Here is a 23341-nt window from a genome sequence, read left to right on the forward strand (position 1 = left end):
TTACGGTAAGTGGATGCAAATAGAAAATTAGCCAGCTAATGAGCATTAAATAATGTTTACGTACAAATTATGAAACCTCCGCCTCACGTCATGCATGGAAGCTTGTTTTTTTTGGTGTGTGTGTGGGGGGGGGGGGGTGATGAATGCGTTTTAAAAGGATGAGGACACAGGAACATTCTTTTAAGAATAAGGATGGGGGGGTGATGACGGAAGGGTGCCCAGGTCGTGGGCAAAATAGGGTGAAGGTGGAGAGGTTCAGTTCGTTTTAGTCAATTTTGGTCTGAGAAAACATTTTTTGGACATCTGTGCCATCTTGGCATGTATCAATCAAATTGATCTCAAACTTTCACTTCACTGAGCTTTGGTTCGGAGCCTTGATGGGATCACAGTTAAGACATGAGAGGTTAAAAGAATATACACAATGCCTTGAGAGCACTTATTTTTGGATTTGATTGATGTACACACTATTAATTGTATTTATTTCACCCAAGCCATCTGTGCATCATGCTGGCTATGCCTGTCAGTCAGTCTGCGTACGCAAGTTCCTCACTCTCTCCCGCTTTCTGTGTGTCGCAGGATGAAGGGCCCACAACACCTTATTTCCACAAGTGCAGTCAAAGTACAAAGACTCCTTGCTCTGCTACATATCACGAAGGACAGGTGGTCCCTTGATCCTGCTGGGATTCCACTGGAAGATTGGGTGACTGAGTGAAGGATCCCAAAGTTTTTTCTTTTTTTTTAATTTTTCCTCTTTTTTTGCAAATGCCTTTTTGTTTTATTAATCCCTGTTTCTTTTATTTATTAATTTATTTTTTGCTTAGGCATCCGTTGGAAGCAATTTTTTTTCTGCGCAAAGACCAACTTTTTTGCTGCTCTTTTTTAGACATGGGTTCAAAAGAAGAAAAAAAAATTTATAGACTCATTATGCTCAAAGCATGCATACCATCAACACGCATACAAACAAGATGCTATAGCTAATGAAAATAACAAAACAAAACAAAAAACGTTGTACATAAGTGCAAATGCCAATTCAAGTACTGAAGCAAACACACGTACTCACTCACATACATGCAAACATACACGGACACACACCAGCCTGCTGCCATTTTGGTTTTTGTGCCTACACAGACGTTGTGTGCTCTGTGACAGGGCCGAGCACTGGATGGATCATGATGATGATGATGATGATGATGATGATGATGATGACGACAAAGAAGAGGAAGAATCCAGGATAATTTACATGCATCATTCCTTAGGAAATAGGGACCAAAGGACTAAAAAAAAAAAAACAAACAAACAAACAAAAAAAACGCTTTTTAAAAGAATATAAATATATAAATATATATTTAAAAAAAACTCATACCTTGTAGCTACAAGTATTACTCTTAGTCAAAAGAAAAAAAGAACAAAAAAAATCATTAAATCAATATCAAGTGGCCTACTGTAATACAAAAAAAATGGACTATGTATTGAAAAAAAAAAAATGAATTGTAGCGTAGGGGCTGATTTTTATTTGCTCTGGATGCTAATCGGGCGCCACATTGTATCATAGCGAAGTAGGTTAAAAAGAAAAAAAAGAAGAGTAGATTTCATCATTTTTCCTGTTGTTAAAAAAAAATACTTGAAGTTGCAACGATAACAGAGACAAAAACAATGAACAATGGACAGTGCTGTCTTCGCCACTGGATATTGGCGCTCATCACGATGTCGGAGGCACCACAAAAGGAGGAACCGTTTCCCGGAAAGGGCAAAGACTGAAGTGACTCGTGCCTGCGCTGGACAGAGTGCAGACACTCAAGGCTTCTCCTTAGCCTTTACGTTCAAGCGACAATCCACTGTAAAAGACCAAGCAACACGGACCACTGGGACGTCTTTTCGATTTTTTTTTTTTCCGGACCTTTTTGTATTGAGCAATGTGAAAAGCATGGTGGTTCAATGAAGGGCGGTAAATTCAAGGATTAGGGAACAGAAAAGCTATCGAAACTGCCAGAAAAATGCGAATGAAAGTTACGTTTCCACCAAGTGGTACAGTTCAGTTAGCCACGGTTTGGTTTGAAAAACCCTGAACAGGCATAGTCTGTAATCAGTCAATTTTCTAATGCCCATCTTATTCCGTCTTCGTTGACTTTTGGCGAGAGGCTGTGTACAGTGTAGAATTATATGCCAGTCAATCACAATCCATATTGCCATCCAGTCGCACTCACTTTCATATAAATTACTGAAATAGTAACAAAAGAGTCTTAAATTAACTGAACGAGTGTGTTGTTGGAATGTGGGACAAATGCAAATCCACAAGGATCAAGCAAAGACTTAAGCAGATCATTTTGGCTAAGAGGCAGCCACATAGTCCACCATTCCAGAAGATGTCATTTCGACGACTAATTAGTCACAGAAATACAGCGCGGTATGCAGACAGTACAACGGCTGGGTATCGATTTGAATTTCCAAAATCAACTAAATTCAATACACAAGGGGCCAATTTGATATTTGATTCACTTTCAAGGATTTCATGCAGTACCAATTTGCCTTTGGTATGCAAGGCATTCTCAGAAGAAGCAATGCTGCAATTAATACAAACTTCTTGCCGTAACTAGGTGCATTTGTAAAAAGATTCATAGTGACATGAAGAATCGAAGCCAATGCAGTTACATTAATTATGTACATTTTATTTAACATGACCCAATCAAAACAATAAATACATCTGCCCTGATGCTTGTTTGGCGCTGACTTCCACCATTTTTTTTTTGATACGCTACTGTCCTGTAGTGTCAAGATCTCGCGTGACGCCATGTAAATTTGGGGGGAAAAAAATACGTTATTAAAAGTATCGGAAAATGGTTTTATGAATCAATATCGGGCTCAATTCAAATTAATATCAATTTTTTTAAACCCAGCCCTAGACAGTACCTATAGAAAAATAATTAAGATTTTCAAGCCTCGATTCATCTACCTTTCTGTTCATTGTTCTGTATAAACAACCTGGACGTTTAACGGGGCGACCAAGAACACGTCAATAATCTGCCTTCTTCGGTTGTATCAGAGATAACAGAGGTATGATGACATGGAAATCAATTTCGATAGGTAAGATTGAAAGGATGTTGGGTCACGTCTTAAAAATACACACAATTGCAATAAAATCCCGCATTTGCTGGGTTGTAGGGAACAAGCAGATATTTGGCTCTTTTATCGCGGCTCGGCTCCGACGACTTTGCCGTGGAAGATTGACATATAATGTCAAAGAGAAAACATGCGTCTTTCTCCATCTTACACAAGCAAACCAAAGTTATCGCGGCGACCCCGTCGGAAAAGATGGCAAAAACAAATTTCATACAGAACTGAACGGAACCATACCGCTTGGCGGAAACACAACTCGTTAGTTTGAACTTGTATATTTGTGTCCGACGTTCCCTCCAAAACTTCAAAACATCAAATAGCATTATTATATGATCAACTACCTATAGATGTAAGACATACGACCAATACCATTATGCTACATCATGTGCTTTCCACTGTGAACATGTTCCTCAACCTACTTTCTCTGTAACAATGCATGGTGAATTCAGAAAAGATGAGGACACGATACATCATGAAATGCCAACTTGTATACTAACTCAGAACGTTCCCCAATTTGCTCGGTCACAACATGGCGACGATTCGATCAACGGGGGTGGATGGCAGGCCGCAAGAAGAACGGCGATAGAGGTAAACATCCTTCAAAGTAATACTTCCAGAATGAAGCCCAAACGCCATCAAAATAGAAGGTGGAACCAAGCTCGTGGTGACAAGCGCCATATATCTGTGCTCTGGTTGCAGAAAATGGAATAGCTGCCAGGATGGCCGAGTGGTCTAAGGCGCCGCGTTCAGGACCCAGTCCCCCCAGGAGGCCTGGGTTCGAATCTCGAATTTCCCCATTGTGGGACTAATAAAGGGAATATTAATAGGATGAAAGGCTTCAAAAAGGCTGTTAGCTTGGTCCAAACAGTTTGAGTATGAAATCCTTTTTTCTCTCAACACAAAGAAACTAAATAAATAAACCAGATTCATAGCAAATGGCTGACAAGCGATGTGCTAAAGATTTGTAGATTCATTGTGATTAAGCACAAGTTGCCAAGATGCCGTCAAACCCCGTCCCTCAGATCTGCTCGTCATTGAACTTAACGCCTGTTCACACTATTGTCCAATTATCACCTGTCCGTCATTGCCCATGTTGCAATGTTGTCACCAGCTTATATTCAGCAACATTTTCAAAAAGACATTCAACGGGACCAAATGGTGAATTGGGGGCGGAAACTTCCTTGGATGACAAAGGATAGATTAGCCAAAATGATGTTTGTGCCTACCCCCACATTGACGAGAACGTGGCCAGCTGACCTGGCATTTGCAACACTGCCGAAACATCTCCAAAGACGAGACAGCAAATGTGATCCACAACGTTTTCATGTTATGGCTCAAACATTTTTTCAATGAACAATCAACGTTCCAACCAAAACTCTAGAAAATTTTTTAAAAGAGAATCTGTATCGACTATCCCTGCTTCCCGGGAAACAATTTTAGCACAGAGCAGAGTTAGCATCGGTAACGCTGATGCTTATTATTGAGTTGAAAGAGAAAATGCGTCCAGGGGAAAGAGTTGTAAACATTGATGCAGAAGGATTTAGGGATCGGAAAAAGAAAAAGAACCTAACAAACAAAAGCCACCCCGCTAGGACACACCTAATTGATACCTTGTACTCGCTGCAGCTGAAAGAATAAACATCCCCGGCCACAATACGAGGAAATGGGGTACTGTTGCTCTCCTCCCCTCCCTCCGTCTTTGATTTGCTATCAGGTGCAGTCATAAAGCAGGGAGTCGGTCAAAACAACGCAGTGCTCTGCAAAATGCTTTTTGTTTATGAGCGGCAGAACTAATTGTTGCAAATCTAATGTTCCATGAGCAAGGAAATCTCCTGCGCTGGCTTTGGGCCTCACGTTGCAGCAGCGTCCGGGGAGCGAAAACCTCGCACGATGACTCTCGCAGGGTCGCTAGCAGATGCCGTTGTAGTTCCCAGCGGCAGGTTGCGCGCCCAGGTGAGCCGACACCCACGCTAGGCTATCGTGCTGCTGACTAACCAGTGTTAAATTTACGACACGCAATATCCTGCGGTAAGACGAGAGGAAAGCGTTGGATAGGCTGCTGGAAACTTTTCAAGACAGACTGTATTACTTTGCTCCTCAAGGACAAACATTTCAAAGTGATGGGTTGTAAAAACAGAAAGAGTCGTGTAGTGCATTATTTATTTATTTGATTTTTTTTTAATGGTTAGGTTTTTATTAAATTAAAAACAGACCCATATTTTAAAATATCATTTTCAGTAACAGTTGGAGCTAAATGCCCCAACCATGATGCCATTTTACCCAATTAGAAGTATAACAATTACCAAATTGAGTAAATTAGTAGTCCTGATTTATGGAATAATTCTTGATTCATATATATATAAATTGTAGGTGCACCTTGAGCCTTTGAGATTCCCAATCACCGAATGTTGCTATGCGCATGTCAACCAGTCTCCAACGCTCATCCCAAAATAGAGACCGTCATGGAAAGGAAGTGAAATGTCACTGACTGAAAGTGAAGAGCTAATTACAGTAACCTGTTGGAGAGGAGGGAAAAAAATAAACGACTCCCATTTCAGAGCTGCTTCGAGACAGCTTTTTCCCTCATCTCACTTCAGTTGGTTCAGTAAGACCGCGATGGAAATAGGCACTGGCTGGGAGTAGTCGTAAGGGAGGGCCGAAAGCTGAAAACTCCACAAAATCACTCCTGATACTCAGGGCATCAGGCGCGAAGATGTCATGATTAGTGGAGCGGTTCAGAGCCTCGCCTCAGAGTCTCATCTTGACATAGGAGATTGCATCCAATCACTGGGCTCGAGTGCCAACAGGCAGATGAAGTCCATAATTCCCGTCAACCAATCACTAGAGTAACGACAAACAGATTAGAGCGTAGTCTCATCCAATAATGCACACAACTCGCTAGGGATGCACGATCATGTTTGACGACCAACTTTTGTGTTCTTTCTTTCTGTAAATAGCCTATAACTCGAGAGATTGTACAGTAGTGTGCTCCGAGAAGCCCCACTTCCTGCTACAATGATGTCACTTGATACACCACAGCAGTGCTGGGATCTGCGAGTCGTTTTTCAAACCCTCAAGTTTGGAATCTCTTACACTTCAATGCACCCAAGAAAGCAGACAAAGAATTTCCTTTGGGAAGTTACATTAGAACAGAAGTTATTTCCACCAAGCAGCTGAGTTCAGCAATGTGCTGTTCCCATAAATAGTCCCTGATTAGAATTGACTTTTCGTTATGCCACGAGTAGGCAGTATGTTGGTTTAAGTTGTGACAGCAAAGTTGGCGCACCAATCGGTGGGACCGCAACACATCTTTCACAAGTGTACCAAAGCGGACCGAAGCGCACCATTGGGACCGGCTAAACTGACAGTTCGGCTCTGATATTTTGGAAACCTTTACGATGGGGGGGGAACTTGAAATCCAAACAAAACTGGACTCTACTGCTTGGTGGAAACAAAGCCGCAGTGCAGTACGGCAGGGGTCCCCAACCACCAGGTCGCGGACCGGTATCGGCGAGCACAAGTCACCCACCTTCCCCATTGGAAGTCCACAAAAGTTATGGACTTGGACGAACTCGTCCGTGGCTTAAAAAGGTTGGAAACCGTTGTGGTACGGTCCCACTCATGGGCAATGAAACCAGACCGTGTTCTTCATCTGCTTAGAACATTAAAAAGCAGTAATGGACCTAAGCTAAGTGGCAATTGGAAGATGGGGACAATGGTGTGACCAATTATTGAAGAAACATGCCACCTTCCATGACTCTAGACCATACTGCTGCTACATCTCTCTTGTACATACAATATAGCTTATTTTTCAATTTTGTTCCGCCTTCTTTATGGCCTACATACAATATCTCATGTTGAATTAAAAAAAAAAAAAAAAAAAACTAATTAAATAATATATTTCAGTCAAATAAAAAGAAGGAACCTATGGAGTAATTTTAACAACAACAAAAAAAAAGAATAGATAGTACAATAATTTTATTTCTTGTACAGTGATTCACAAGGATTTTATACTCATGTTGGAATATTGGTGATTTTCCCAATGTTTTCCGAAGCTGGGATGGACTCATTATCATGAAGTTTATTATAATGTCTTTCTTTTGTATTTATTTATATTTTTCAGGCTGCATATGCAAAGAAAAATCAAATAAAATGGAAAAAATAAAAAACTGAAAAAAAAAATCCTTAAGAGATTCCGCATGCTGACAGCTTTTGGATTAATAATAAACTGGACAAAATGCACTTATGGTACTGGTTATGTGGAATCAAGGAGAAAGTCTACACACACTCTCGTTAATGTCACTTTTGGAGACCCTGAAGACTTGTCATACCATAAGCAAACTTTGGCCTTTATTTGAAGAAAAAAAATGTTAAAAATATTTTTTTTTTTTTGTTTTCAAACACAAGTTAAGTAATGCAGTCCCCGAAAGGCACCCAAGTCAAGACAACCCGCCAACATCCTCAAGTCAAAATTCATGCTGTAACCTTGTAATTACGCTGTGGATGAATTCTCTTCCGTTTGATGATGTTTCTTTTCTTAAGGGCTGGTGGTTTGTCACGTTTCTGGACTTCATCTACTCTGTGTTTACATTCTTGTGTTGTCATATTTTTGCGGCGAGGGTTTTGCCTCCCAACCGCAAGTTGATTTGCCAATGTGACGAGGGAATTCTGCCTTAAACCCAGCCTACTCCCTCGCTCTGTCGCGGTACTACCTGTGAACACTGCTTGGACACCCTGTATTGTAAAAATCGGGAGATACCAAATCCCAACAGTCGGAAAAAAAAAAAAAAAACCTGCTGTTTCATTTACCTCAAGCCCAATTGTTGCATGAATGAGAACGTCTCCATTGCCGTTGGTTACAAGGACCAAAACGTTGAACTCAGAAGACTAAGCGGTTTGCGCCAACTGAGAATCCAATCAGAGCCTTCGGAGGAGTCACTAGAAATTTTAGCCTCATGGATTTTTCTATCACGAGTCATTCCCAGCTTTGCCGTCTAATCCTATTCATTCATTTTCATGTATTTATTCTAATTAGCAATGAATGAAACGGTATTATTCCATGACTCGAACCAACTGAGATAGCATTTTATTTATTTTTTTTGAAAGAGATGTAATTTGAATTCATGTTGGCTCGGGTCCGATTCCCCTGGTTTTGGAGTGATATCTTCCCCATAGTGCTCCTGAACACTGTAGTTCTCTAGTTCATTATATTCTGCTTAGACTAAAATAAAGCACAGTCCTGTAGAAAAACAATCACCCGCTTTGTCCGTTTTATTCCTTCACATTGCTTGTAGTACTTCGGGAAAATGTAATTTTTGGACCAACCATTCAGTCAATGATACAAGTATGGCATTTGGTATGAAAATATTCTAAAATCAACGTTCCTCCTCACCCCCAAAGATGGTCATCAGAGCATTGAAACCGAAGGTTATTGAACAAGAACCAAACCTTCGCATAATAGGCAATTATACACCATACTGATATCTGCACTTTGGCTAACAATAGGTTGATATTTCATCCACTATCAACACCATATTAGAAAATAACTACCATATTGAAGTTTCATGTGCACTTATTTCTCTTAAAGTTTACCCCATGATGAACATTTCTGCCAAATACCCTGTTTTTATCATCAAATGAATGTTTGTTTGTTTGGCATGTCTAATCCAATTGTGGGATGACCTTAAGAAAAATAACGGGGCCTATTTCCGTGCCCTGCACAAGTCTAGCGTTGAATGCGCTCTATTCTTCTATCTCTTGGTATTTTCATAGATGAGCAAAGTTAGAAAGGTGCGTTTATGCCATTGTGAGAGTGAACACTCTTCACTTAAAGTGCCTGTGCTTTGATTAAATGCACCTTAGACCTACTTTTGGCCGGCCTACTAGATAGTCCACACCAGGGGGAGAGAACTCCGGTTCCTGGAGAGCCATACCCAGCCCATTTTAGAGCGCTCACTACTGCAAAACCTCCTGATTCAAATGATCAGCACATCAAAAAGCTCTGTAGAAGCCTGTAACGATTCTGATTATTTGAAAAAGGTGTGTTTGGAGTAGGGAGTGGTCTAAAACAAGCAGGATATGGCTCTCCAGGAACCAGAGTCCTCTACCCCTGGTCTACACTCAGTCACCAAATTGTCAGGTGTGCTGGGAGCCTGTAAAAGGAAAGAAAATGCCCTCGGTCTGCCGGAACACACAACATAGCCTCGCATAGTCTGCCGAATTCCCAAACACGTTAACTAGACTAGCCCCGGCACGAAAATGATGCTCCAGTTTTTGCAAGAAGCGCATGTGCGCCTCCCTACGAAAAAGGAGCCCTATGTGTTGTCTGGCAGGCCTCACGTCACTTGACGTGCATGTCAAACACATCATTGATTTACCAAACATGGTGAAATACCAAATCAGAGGAGATGGTTAGTAGAAAATCATTGAAAAAAATACAGCATAATAAATGGAAAGGAAGGAGAGCAGAATGAATTGATTAAAGGAAAATGGATCTTCAGCTCTCCTTATTGAGGCGTTACCGCAGAACCGAAAACCAGATGCCAAAGGATGCCGCTGGTCCCCGCCCACATAACAAGCGGGAGGTCGATTGATTAATCATGCTGCATTTTATTGATGTCGACTGCATGGTAAAGGAGAGTAAAGGTCACATTGAAAGCTTTTCTTTCATTTCCTTTAAATGGCTCTGCTCACTCATTAATCCCAAAATTTAACAGTTAAAAGCAGAGGTTACGCTGGAGAGGATTCTTCTGTCATGTTTGGGTCTGTCCACCAATTTTAAAAAACAAAATGAAAAAAAGGTGGGATTATTGAATGTATTAGTCAATTGTACACAATCTTCCTCTCAACTCACCAATTAATGTCACAATGTTTGAAATAGATTAGAATAGAAAAAGAAGCCTTAAAAGCAACAACAGCCACTTAGCATGGTAGGAGATTATGATTACATTTACATGTTCAGGGTCTTTTCCTTTTCTCCTTGAGTTCAGAAATGGCGCAAAAATTCATAGTCACGCAGCACAAGATGGGAGCCTTAGTTACTACCGATTTAGGTTGTTTCATATTTATGCCCAAGGAGTGAGTTTCATACCCGTATATGCTGTATTGTAATTTTTAATTCACTACCACATTTGCATAGGTTGGGATAAAATACAGCACAGTCAGACTTATGTAAAATACAGTGACTCACACCTTTTCAGTTCTGTTTCATAATTCTTTTCTGAAAATTAATCTTTTTTTTTGTCGTAACAGTTTTTTAATATTTAATTAATTTTCCACAGCAGTCAGAAGCTGCTAGATATTTTCTCCAGAACAATATAAAGTTGTGTCATCAGCAAATATAACTTTTTTTTTTTTTTGCTTTGGAAACTAAAGAGACACAGAAGGTATCATGATGTACAGTATGAATAATTTAAGACCAAGCACAGACCCTTGGGGGACCCCGTGAATTGAAACCTGACATTGTATTTTCTATCATCTAGCTAACTTTTTATCCATTTGTATACCAAACCGCTTCTGCCATATAACTCCACTGTTTTCATTAATATTTTGTGATCTATAGTATCAAACCTTTTTTAAGTCTATGAAAATAACAGTAAATTATATCTTAACTAATCCTCTATATCACAAGGTTGGTGGGTGCTTCTTTTTGAAAAAATAAATAAATCGACCAATTCCTACAGCCATAACTGTAGTCCATCAAGGTGGAAACATCTAAACTCCCTTGGACAGTTATTGTTCCCTGAATGGGGCGTTCCAACCCAGGGGACATCAATGGCCAAACAACGCCAGAGTCACCCCTCATCATTTCTTGTTTATGGTCCTCGGTGTTGTATCTTCGCCTTAGCATTGGTTTGGAAACAGATTTAGGTTGCTAAATTTGTAGGTGAAAAAAAAGTGGGGTAGGAGGGAGGGGTGACGGTGGCAAAGACCAGGCCACTCACTGTCGGCTATTCACGTCTTGATTCCTGCGCCCAAGTCTCCCTAGAGGCATTCCATTGTGAGGGTAGACAATCCATGATTCCACATGACAAACTGGATTGTTCCTCGAGTGAGTCTTGCTGAATTATTTTGGCCCCTTCGATTGAATCTCCCACCCCGGGAGAATTTCCCACCACTGTTGCCTTTGAGCCGTAAGCCTCGACAGCCACCCGATGTCGATACTCAATCTGCTGCGTAGCCCCTCAAGCTGAATGAAAAGTGCTAACAGGGTGGGGGGGGTTGTTTTTCATCCAGGAGGAGGAGGGGGGGGAACAAGACCCTTTTGACAGCTCCATTTTTCCAATGTTTCAGAGTTGGGGATAATCAAGGAGTATGGATTGGACAGGGGACAGACTGCTGTCTTTATCCGTGTTTGGTTTGTAACAAAAAGGGAGTGACAGATTGTTCCAAGAGGTTATTTTGGGGGAGTCTTAGCCTCAATTCTTTGACGTAATCTCTTTGCGATTGCATTGACACGCAATTTCGATTGACGAGCGCACGATATCCGATGAACATGTGCATCTCCGTCACTGAGGCAGCACGTATTGCAAACCACTGCCATGCGTACGATATTCACCATGCGTCGAAAGGCAACTGTGTGATCCAATTCACTCCAGGTACAAGGTGATATGGTTTTCTTCACTCCAATTATATAAGCAAATGTCTTATGATTAACTCAAATTTTAATACAGTAAACTGCAGTCTCATTTGTATGTGATACGTTAGACATTTAATATGACATTAAAGTATTACGCACTCCGTTTTCACACCATTTCCATCTTTCCAGAAAAATCCACAACATAGCCTTAGTTGCTAGATTTTAAAATGCGACAGATGATGAAATAATCACATAGGTATACGCGTGTATTAGGACACAACGCTCTTTAATAATAATTAAAAAAATTCATTGTGGTTTTACTGGTTTCATCGATGATCGATGCATCGTGATCCTCTCTCAAAGTATATTCTTGACAAATTTGGAGCCAAGCTATCACATTGGAGACATTTATAGCGATACATCAATGCGTATCAGGTTTATAGTTCATTTACCGAGGACCTGAAACTTTTTTCATTTTGTATCCTGTTGAAATCTAAATTAAATTATCTCCTGTCAGATAGAACTTCTCCATTTGGATTTTTGAGCAGCATTACGAGTAAAATGCTTTATGACACAGCAGACTAATTTGTCAACCATTTGTGATTTGTTTGAAGCCCATGCTGGTGTCAATATAACCCAAATGTGCCCTCGAGCATTTCTTTGCAATTCATTTCCCGTCTTTCATCCTAGCGTTGGCTGGCTCGTCTTTAAGTAATCCTGAATAACGACCTTTCAACTTCCTAACTGTGTCCTATGCAAATATTTACCATATTGACTTATCACTTGTCACTTACTGCGCATTTAGCGCTTGACTTTTATCATCCATTAATCTATCAGTGCATCCATTAGGGACACTCAAGCACTCGGAAGCCTGCGCACTTTCCAGAAGGCGCTCTTTACTATTCTCCGCTTTAATGGCCAAGCAGCTCGCAACAAGTGAAGCATAAACCAAGCCCCGGTCAGAACTTAAATTGGAGATGATGCATAGATGAGACTCCTGTATGCATTGTGATGTGCTCCCCCGGGGGCTTTTGTTCCGAGAGAGGTCCCCAGGCGGAGAAAAACGGAGGCTCTCGACAAAAGGCTGGCACGTTCCAATTTCATTACATGCAGATTCTCAGAGTAACAAAGGATTGTAACTAAATGAAAGCCTGCGCAAGACGTCGGTAAGCAAAAGCAGCAGAATCCCCGGGATCCCATTATGTATTACAAAAGCTTAATCAATATCTAATCAAGGGGAATACAGCGCGCCGTGTCTTATGGACGTCTTTGTTGTCGGAGGTGAGGGTTGCCATGGCGATCGGACAGGTGCGGGGGACCTCGGTGCTGCAGAGGTATTGATGGAAATTAAGAAGCATTGATGAGACCTGACGAGGGCAGGATGGAAAAGGGTGATAATTAAACAGAGGTGCGGTGGTTGGCGGGGGGTGATGGAAACAGAAGAGACTCAGCTGGGCCAAAATGAGGACGGCGCATGGGCTCAGATCAAGAGTATAGTGCTAATGCAAAAGTCTGTAAATCTGTCTCGCTTCCCCTTAAAAATGAGCAGCTCCTCAGAAATGAGGCAGACGTTAGTTTCTCCCCTTCCAGGAGCATGCACACAAAATTTTAAAATTGGATCTGGCGCTTGAAAATAACAGGCCTTGTATTTATTTTTTTAGATGCGCTCAATATTTTAGCCCTACTTTGGAATTTAGTCACTGCCATCACATGTTGAATATTGTACAACGGTTCTTAATACAATGCATGAAGGTGAGGTGAGTGTGTATCCTAGTGAGAACAAGTTGCTCTCCACACCCTGACAGGAGTTATAATTACTTTTTATTCCCTGCCAGAAGTCATCAATTACTCTGTTACAATATATATATATTTTTATATATTATACCTCCACATATTGCCAATTTGCATCCATTTCAACTAATGATTGCGCCGTAATGTGACCATGAGTGAAAAATCATGTTAAAAAGAAGAAAAGAAAGATAATTATTCGAATTTTCTCAAAGTTTGGAGTGACTCAAGTTTGATTGACAACTCCAAATTACTTTCAGGCGCAGAATTGAGTCCCCGTTTCCATTCCCAATAAAACTCCCGAAGGGTAATATTTCTCAGGGTTAAAATGGGCTCTCTGAATTTATGAAACTTGCATGCAGGCTATACGAACATACAAAATGACTACGGTATGTGTGTTCCTTGTTCAGGCCTATGCAATTCATAAGGTGATAAAAATGTAAGAGAAGATTGAAAGGAAGCCTCCAATTAAAAAAAAATAAATAAAAAAATTCTGACTTAAGGCAGAATACCAACTCTGGTGCTTTAAGTGCAGGTCCTGCGTGGCTTTCGCCTGCTCGTACTGTATGCACATGTCCAGCCCGTCGACACCTGATTAACACTTAATACGCTCATTAAAGTCGGCCCTCAATCAATATGTCCAATAGAGTAATCAAGGTGGAGATTGAATGAACTCGGACCACCGTGGAGCACATCGGAGAGCTTTTAATCAGAGACGGCGGTGCATTATACCAAACTGTTTCTTTTGTTTAATTGACAATATACTGTGTGATGATTTGCCATCATGATCCATTTACAGTCAAGTAGTGAATGAACAAATAAGTAATTAACTTGACTTTGAAATAACATCTTCAGGAAAAAGAAAAATGGATTGTAGGCTGGCTGGTTTAATAAGGAGCATAACATCTGTCTCTGTATTGATGAACCCAGATGACCTCCAGCAAGAGGAATAAAACACTAAAAAAACATGACATCATGCAGGATAACAGAAAATATCACGAGACTTCAGTTAGTTTGTAGTGTTGGGTCATTCTTGAACAATTCTTTCAAAAAACAAATCTTTTCAGTGAATGTATCACTTCCTCAAGTGACGCGTTCTTTTTCAGTACATCTGAGTTTAGGAACGCGCACTGCGTCAAAATCAACGCGAACGACCAATAAGCAGCCAGCGTGAGATGGACAAGGGATTTTACAAAACTAATGCCACGCTATCGGCATTGACGAAATCAGTGAGGCAATTTCCCGTTAGCGAACGTGATTCAATTTCCCATTCACCAACGAGTCGGTGAGAGAATGTGATGTAATTTCCCGTTCACTAACGATTCAGTGAGCGCAACGTCAAGGTGAGCAGCGCAAACGATTCGGTGAACGAATCTTTTGAACAATTCTTTTTGGTGAACTGAGTCGAATGATTCAGCTCACGTAAAAGAACTGGAATGCCCATTGCATTTTATTTGGCTTTTGTGACGTCACGACAGAAGATCACCAGGGATGGCAAAGACCAATAAATAATAATGATGTCAGAATCTGAATTTATATTGATCAAAAGTGTTAAACACACAAGGAAATTGTCTCCGGTAATTTGAACCACTAAGTGTTAAAGCTCATATGGCACCATAACAAAATGTCCATTAAGTCAAAAGTAAAGAAGGTAAGGATACCGTTAGCGCTTTCGTTTTGAACAATGACAGCTGTGCAAATGATCCGAGGAGTCATCAAGCAAACTAAAGTGAGCAACAGTGCAATCATTATGACACAATGTCAATTGTGCAAACAGTGCACAGAATTCTCAAGCATGTTAAAAAAAAAAAAATTAAATAGCCATTATTTGCTTACCTGAGTGAAAGAGCTGGAAGGGAATTTCAGTCCAAACAAGACAGAGTAGTCCGTGCAATTGTGGGTCTACCGAGTCGTCCTAATTGTCCGTTGCGTTCGGATTTTGTCCTTCGTGTAGCAGTACTAAATCGGACTCTGATGGGCGAACACAAGACGGACTCCATGACTGAAACACAGAACCGCCACATCAGCTCCTGCAGCAGGTTGTGTTTCTTCAGCAGCCAAGACATACGAATAAGTCAGGGCTCTTCAGTAATAATAATTCCCACTCAAAATCACATTCAAATGATGAGTAATGTATTTTGTTCTTTTGGGGGTTTTTTCCAGTGGATTTTTGGGTTATAACACTGCAGAAGTTCACCATGGAAATGAAACTGAAACATTTCCCACCAATAATGACAAAGCGTGTCATAGGCAAGAGAAGATCCCAAGCAGTACAACACAGTAATTTAAAGCACCTGTGTGACCAGGTGAGCAGAGTTGCTCGGCTAATGAGGTGGGTGTGGCTGACCGGCAGAGTGTAACACTGAGAGCACACAGATGCAAAATAATGGAACCCAACTGTGACAAAAAAAGCACCTGAAAGCCTTCCAGTTAATTTGAAAGGAAATGTACATTTAAAATTGTTTACCTTAATCAATGGTATGAGTGGAAAAAAAGAAGAAGCTTTTAACCTGGATTTAAATTAAATTTTAATTGAATTACACCCTGGGCTGACTTCACTTCTGTTGGCAGCTTATTCCAATTGTTTGTAGCATAACAACTAAATGCTGTTTCACCATGTTTACTTAACTCTGCTGACCTCAGAGCCCAGCAAGGCTTCCATTCATCAGCATTTCTTGAATGTATTCAAGACCCACAATCACTTAATTATAGACCAGTAGCAGAATTTTGAATATAGCAAAATAAACTGCAACAAAACAAAAAAAAAACGAAAAGACAAAGAAAAGAGGAAAAACGCGCATTTTCAATTTCAAACAAATGGTACACTCGCCGACTTGTGGAATCGGTTCCTGCTCAGTGGTTGTTGGTATTCTGAGTGCCTTGTGACAGGCTGGCGACCAGTTTGGGGTGTCGTCCACCTGTGCCCGAAGTTAGCAGGCATAGGACCCAGCACGCCCTGCCACTCTGTACACAATAAGCCGTGTGGAAAATGACATGACGTACAGAAAGTAAAAAAAAAAAAATAATAACAATGACTATGAATTTAAACCTCCTTCCTCTTGATCTACAAGATGGCGCCAGAGAAATATCAGACATGGTTCTGGCCGGACCACAAAACAACCCACAGGTGAGTTTTTCATCCAATAAAAAAAGACAGGGTCCCCCCCAAAAAGTAATTTTATAAAATGCAGAAACTGCAAATAGGCAGGTGTTTGCTTTGTATCATTTTGAATGTACATGACCTAAACTTGAGAAAAGAGCAGGATCGAGCGCAAACATGAAACGCGCGCAAGCGCTCCAAAGAGCGCTTTTTCTTTCTTTGCTCTCGGTTCGAGTTGGTGCACTTTTCACCCGGAATAAGAGTTCAGCAGAGAAACACATGAGAAGACGACGACAACAACAACAAAATAAAGTCACCGGCATTACTTTTACCAATGCCAGTCTGTAATATCCGATTTCATGTCTCCCGAAGGAGTGAATCAAGCCAGCTGTGCTGTTACATCACCTTACAAGCAACAAAGGGATCCGCAAAAGCATCTCTCCTGGCAATTTAACAGCGGTTTGTTCCCTGCAGGAGCTGGCACACGATGCCAGTGTGGTTCATAAAAAGGCCCATCACTGCGGGGAAGTGAGGCTAATTCTTCTCCGAGAGAGTGGCCCTCGTAAAGAGACATTGCGGCGAGCCCGCACTTTAATGGAGCTGATGCAACTCGGAGGCAACGCTTTGGCATTTTCCGCCCTCGGTTTCCCCGCGCACGCGTCGAGGAAGCAGGCCGCCGCCGATTGGCCCGCGCGGCTCTCCAAACGGGCCAACCGCTCGCGAGGTCGTCGGATTTAGCCAATTTGTTGTCATCCCTCCCCGAGTGTGGTCCAAGCAAGTGCTCGTCTTGCTTTACAACTCATTTCAACCTTGCCGCACGAGTTTAAAGTTCATTTTCATCAAAAAGGTATTTGAGCATCGGCCCGCCGGGTGCAGGATGCTGCTGGTATCTTAGCAACCTGTGCGGCAACTGGGGAGGGGGCGGACCTTAATAACCTGTTGCTATGACTACAGTGATAGACAATAACTTTCCCTGAGCACCATGATCAGCTTGTAAAGGAAATATGTTTTCTTCTCTCCCGTGCAGGAGTTTGCTGGATGGCCATTGCATTATCTTTGCTCAGCAAACTGATGCAAACTGTAGCCAACCAACTCTGCGAAAACAAAAGAGGGGAAAAAAAAAGTAACCGCCTTTTGTGTTCCTCCTCTGCACGGTGCATTTAACGCCTCGCCGTCTCAATGCGGTATCCGATCAAGGCTGATTTGAATTGCTGTTATTCCAGGAAAGGAGAATCAGTGCATTTGTTTTTTTTTTCTTTTTTTTTCTTTGAGCAATTACGCCCCTCACGTCAATTCATCAAGAGATTTGCATGAGGTAATTGTCGGTTCACTGTCTACTGATGCATTTTTATTATGTTTCAATTAGGGTTTGAATCCAATTAGGCCTGTCATTCCCGTCAACCAACAAGGGGTTTCTCCTTTGCCAAAGACACCTCCAAAGCTGAAGGACGACCGTTGTTCCTATGTAAAGCATATAATTGCAGTCCCAATGACAACAATGACAAATCCACTATAGCAAATGAAATCACCGTAAAAAGCTTTAGTACGTGATTGTGTGTTAATTGTTTTAGAATGTTTACGCAAGCTTAAACAAACCATTCGTGTCAGTGTGTAAATGTGAAAATGGTGTCAGGGTGGGGACATAAGGATTTACGAACCTATACCAATGAATAGAAAAGTCGTAAGTATGGCGGTGCTGTGGCGTACAAACGACAGTGTTGCTTTACTAATCGCGAGGAATACGGTGAGTAATTGATGCCCACCAAAAATTCCCGAGAGATCCCACAAGGTAGGGTAAAAGCCCTCCTTTTGTTTTGATTATGAAGCTACAAAAAAATACTTCATCCGCAAAAAAAGGATATGCAATTAAATTGATCATTCTTTCTTTCTTTACGTGGCATGCACACCTTGAGGTGCATCATCTCATTTGCGAGGGGGTCTCCACACAAGAGATGCAACAAACGGCAATCGGAAATACCACAGGTGACAGAAAATCAAATCAAATCAAAATGACAGACCACAATGGGAATAAGCCGTTGGGCTTTATTGTGCTTTTATCGTCGGTGACGCCCTACTGACTGACGGGACGTTTTATTGTGCTGTCTTCTGTGCTCTCGCCAAATAAATTCAATCAATCAATCAACCATAAATAAATAAATAAATGAAACATTTGACAAAGACAACCATTAACAACCTCACGCTCAAAACAGTGAGGAAAGAAAAAAGTCAAATTGGCTAGATACAGAAGATAAAACAAGATAACGTAGAGCGACGCAAAATTATGAACAAAAAATTGGCAATTGCAAGTTAAATAATCAAACACGGTATTGTTAAAGCTATGCAGCAAGGAGAACAAAAAATGTTTAGTATATAGTCTTCCAGTTTGAGGGGAGTGATGACCTGAAGACTTTTGCCCATTTCCTATATGGGGATTTTAAAGTACACACACAAGCACACGCACACGCACACACAGACGGTGAAACACTGAAGCCTGGCAGACAGACAGTTTGGTGGCAGAAAGTCAATCAAAACCTCACAGAGTACATCTAAGTGTAGGTCGACACCGACGCATGTTAGACGAGATACATTTCATTCTTAAATTTGTAAACGGTGGGCTTCAGCCTAATTCTAGTGCATGACTAACGCACCGCATTCAAAAGCAAAGGAGCCGCATAATTGGCCGCGATTAAAGTCAGCCGTGACTACTCCCACAGCGGCGAAGCCCTCCACCACTTAGATCAGCCGGCCTGTGCTCATCCGGATTGAATCTGGATAACTCTTTTGTAGCCTGAACATATGAAATCCGATTTTGGCGAGATGGATTGAAACCACATTTGGGAATTAGTTTCATATCCAATTTGGACAGGATGAATCTCAGTCTGAACAGCTCCAAACACACCAATCGGTTTTGACTGTCCGAGATATTCATTCTATGTGATGCATGGCCCAATGCGCGACAGCAGAACACGCATTGTCTGAATGTTCTGGTGGGAGATGAGCAAAGCTCGAGGGCGTGTATTGTTGTCGCAATTATGACCTCAACTCCTTATCGGAATTCTGCAAAGCTTGCTGATGAGCTGATAATTTCAATCAGGTGTGTTGGAGGAGGCATGCATCAAAAACTGGACCGGTCTTGGGCACCCCTGGTGTACGCCGTGTACAGGTTACCAGCCAGCCGCAGGGAACATATAGGCACAATAAACACAAAATGTTTTGGGGATGCAGGAGGAAGCAGGAGTAACCTGCATGGAAAACCCAAACAGGAAGGTTGGAGCCAAGATTCAAACCAGTGACCTCAAGTGTGAGGCATATGTGCTAATCACAACTCCACCATGCTACCAGAAGCTATATTGTTGAATCTTTTTATATAAAGTTTTTTGCACATTTCATGACATCTTGTGGTATTGGTACAGTGGAGCACGATTATTGCGTCTGACTTCCTAGTTGAAAGATGATGGGTGCGAATCTTCCAATGTGGAGTTTGTGTGTATTCCGATTGATTGGTGATCAGTGCAGGGTGTACCCCGCCTTTATTCACCGAACAAGAAAAATTGTATCTAAAAAAAGAATTTAAAAAAATGGGAGTGACATTGTTTTGACAAGGGATATCCAAGCAGCAAGGCTGTTGATAAAATCCAAGTGTAAAAGTTGATTCTTCAAAGACAAAAGTGTGCATGTCGAGCGAGAGTTAATGCGAAAGCTTGCCATCGTTTTTCTAAAGCTCAGCACATGAAAGCGCTCACCTCAAACCAACCCCGACATGTTCCATTCCCTCGCCAGATGACACAATACGAGCGAAATACGCTTACAATCAGCCAACCTGAGAGGCAAATTCACACGGGGTGTTTTTTTTTTTTTGGTCTGTTTATTCGCTTGTGAATTAACATCCTAATAAGGATGTCAGAAGCCGGGGAAGAAAAAAAAAGTACTGGACGTCCATTCAAAGCGAGCCTTTCTTTTGGGGGTTGGTCTCTCATCCGGTGACATTGTGTTAATGTCCCCTCTCTTAAAATAAAAAAAAAAGTGGAGAATGTAGTCTTGAAATAGATGGGAGATGGTGTGTGTTTGTGTGTGGACTTCGGGAAGCAGTGCAAAGTCTTGGACAGGCTTTGAGCACTGTCATACTGCCCCCTAGAGACGGAGTCATAAATTGCAAGCAGACGCTTCAGCACCAAATACAGCACAAGGACGGCTCATGAGGAAGCTCTCCCATGGGTGCATATCATCAACACACTAATTAGATCTGCCATTAGAAAATAATGACGTGAAAAAAATAAGTGGCAGCTTGTCTAAGTTAGGTGTTATGTGGCTAAAAGTACTGAAACAGCGGGAATCCCTTCCCTGAGGGCTGTTCAGTATTTTAAAAATAGAGGAAAGTTTTTGCGACACACCTCTTTATTAATTGAATATTCATTTCACACGTATTCAAGTACAACTTATGGAAACATAGCGGATATATTACTGAAAAAATGAAAGTAACAATAAAAATGTGAAGAAAATATGTCTGACTGATTCCACCTTCCGCCCGAAACCCATAACAAGAACAAATATGAATGGATGTTTTCCTAAGTCGTAATAAGACCAATTTTCAGATCTACGGTTTATCATTACAAGTTCCCTTTTGACATCGCAAGTTAATTGGTCGACGATTGATTTATTGATTAGTTATTTATATAATTACTTTTTTTGCGCATATTCATACGAAGTCCTCTTAAGCTAAGTTGCACTTCTTGTTCTAAGGTTATTATCACACTTCCCCTTTCTCATCAGTGGAACATTATGTGGTGTAATTATAAAATAAGTAGTAGTTTGGTGGGACTTTTGATGCATATTTTTCCAGAAAATGTGATAGTGAAACAAGTCCCTGGACACACACACACACCTTTTAATCAATAAATATATCAGGGGTTGAACTGCGCAGCCCTAAGATCTTCCGAATCTTAGGTCTTCATCGCATCAAGCCATACTGGACAATTTCATGCTTCCATTTTAGTATCTGGAGTTCAGGGAAAGCCATATTAGAAGGTTTATCCGCGGAATGATGGTCCTTCTAATAACAGACCCTTACACACGTTATGCTAGATGAATGCACAAACATTCGCCCTTCAACATCTTTTACGGAGTCTCCCCAGAAGAGTGGGAGCTGGGGACCAACTCCAAATTACCTTTACTTTCTACTGCTTTTTGCAAGTATAGCAACCACAGCTGTGCTGCTTGTCATCTATCATTTAAGGGAGGACAGCGAGCTTGCAAAACGCAGGCCGTGCCAGAAAGTTTCTTACCAACATGTAACTTTTTCTGCAGCCTCGCTGAGGAAAACCCACAAAGGACAAGTGATTGAAGTCGTCCACACTTTTTCCGACTATGATAGCGGCCTTAAATTTCATTTCTTTTTTTTTATGTAAATTCAGCGTGTTTGGCTGTGGTTCAGCCTTGTACAAATAGTACATGATAAAATGCAACTGTAGCAGATTGCCCACTTTGGCTTGTGCATTATCCTTTCCTTCCCTTCCCTGGCTGCCTCTCAAGCGTGCAATTGGCAGCAGTACCTCACTGTCCCGCCTCTTGTCATTCTTTCACCCATCCCCTCATCTCTCGACGCCATCGGCGAAGACCCTGCGGCCTCCTGCGTAGTGCCGGCGGCGAGGAGAGGGGTTGGTATCTCAGCAACGCACCTAGCAACCGCTCCTTGTAACTATGGATGATAACCTGTTGCCAAGGGAGACAGAGATGGAGGATTGATTTTTTTTTTCACCAAAGCTTCAAGTACAAAGTGAATGAGATGTATTAATAAGCAATACAGCAACAAAGATACCATTCATGAAGTTTGTAGTCGCAGTAGTAAGAAAGTAAGTACATTTTATTTCGACAGTACTCACTGTTCAAAGGGCTTAAAAATGCTTTTCATGCTGTTGTGAAAGAATACAGTCATACATTAAAAAATACAATAATAATGGATTAGTAATAGTCGTAATAGCAATATTAGGTATACATATAGTTTTTTAATTTCCACATTTTTGGGGGGGTTTTGAACATTTCTTATGAGTTTCAGAAAATATAAAAAGAAAATTAGAAAGTGGCCAAAAATAAACAAATAAATAAAATCAACATTTGGATTAGTATAAATCACATTTTAAGAGAATTGCCTGACTTTTTGTCATTAATACGACAGCAATATTAATGAAAAATAAAAGGACATTCCTTTGACCTCCTTACAAAGTTTCAGGTTTTGAGTAATTGTGCTTAAAAATATTTATTTTTCTTTTAGTACATTTAAATTGCTTGGTTATTTGAACATCTAAAAAAAATGCTTTTTCTTACCAACACTTCATAATGCTTTTTGGATCACAATCTTTTGGGCATATTTTCTATTTGTAGCATTTTTATCACTAATGAAAAAAAAAAGAGAGATGGAGGCATAAGGGGGATACCAACACGCTATCTGCCGGTTTTGGTGCATGGCCGGCCTCCACCAAGTCACGTGCACACCGGGCACCCCAATCCTCACTGACTGCTGTGGACAAAACAACTTGTGATTTAAACGAGGCCAGCATTTCCGACAACCTTTGAGCTCAAATGGCCTCACTTTCACCTGGTGTTCCGCAGACTAGCTTTTGTGGATGTGAAAGCCCACAATTCCCCCAATGTCGTCCCATCTCGCAGGCCCCGGCTAATGATAGGCTGCCACCGGAGAGCAGGCTGGAACAGAGCCGGCGTGTCCTTGGAAAGTACAAACTGGTGAAGCCACCTGCTCGATGTCA

General features: G+C 41.2%; 2 protein-coding genes across 10 annotated transcripts in view; one reads left to right on the forward strand and one right to left on the reverse strand.

Annotated features, from left to right (window-relative positions):
* celf6 (CUGBP Elav-like family member 6) overlaps positions 1 to 8367 on the forward strand; it is a 174315-nt gene extending 165948 nt beyond the window's left edge. For all 8 annotated transcript variants that reach the window (XM_088297173.1, XM_088297177.1, XM_088297175.1 and 5 more), the window contains exon 13: positions 577 to 8367. The gene's annotated coding sequence lies outside the window, so the exon portion shown is untranslated. The remainder of the gene's footprint in view (positions 1 to 576) is intronic.
* Positions 8368 to 21459: 13092 nt separating this feature from the next.
* LOC148336998 (uncharacterized) overlaps positions 21460 to 23341 on the reverse strand; it is a 59709-nt gene continuing 57827 nt past the window's right edge. For both annotated transcript variants that reach the window (XM_088297183.1, XM_088297182.1), the window contains one exon: positions 21460 to 22289. In XM_088297183.1, coding sequence (XP_088153309.1) covers positions 22149 to 22289 — 141 coding nt within the window. In that variant the 3' untranslated portion in view covers positions 21460 to 22148. The remainder of the gene's footprint in view (positions 22290 to 23341) is intronic.

This window comes from Idiotropiscis lumnitzeri, chromosome 5 (genome assembly GCF_059441095.1).
Source record: "Idiotropiscis lumnitzeri isolate Australia: NSW breed Sydney's pygmy pipehorse chromosome 5, RoL_Ilum_1.0, whole genome shotgun sequence".
In the NCBI taxonomy this organism is placed as follows: Eukaryota; Metazoa; Chordata; class Actinopteri; order Syngnathiformes; family Syngnathidae; genus Idiotropiscis; species Idiotropiscis lumnitzeri.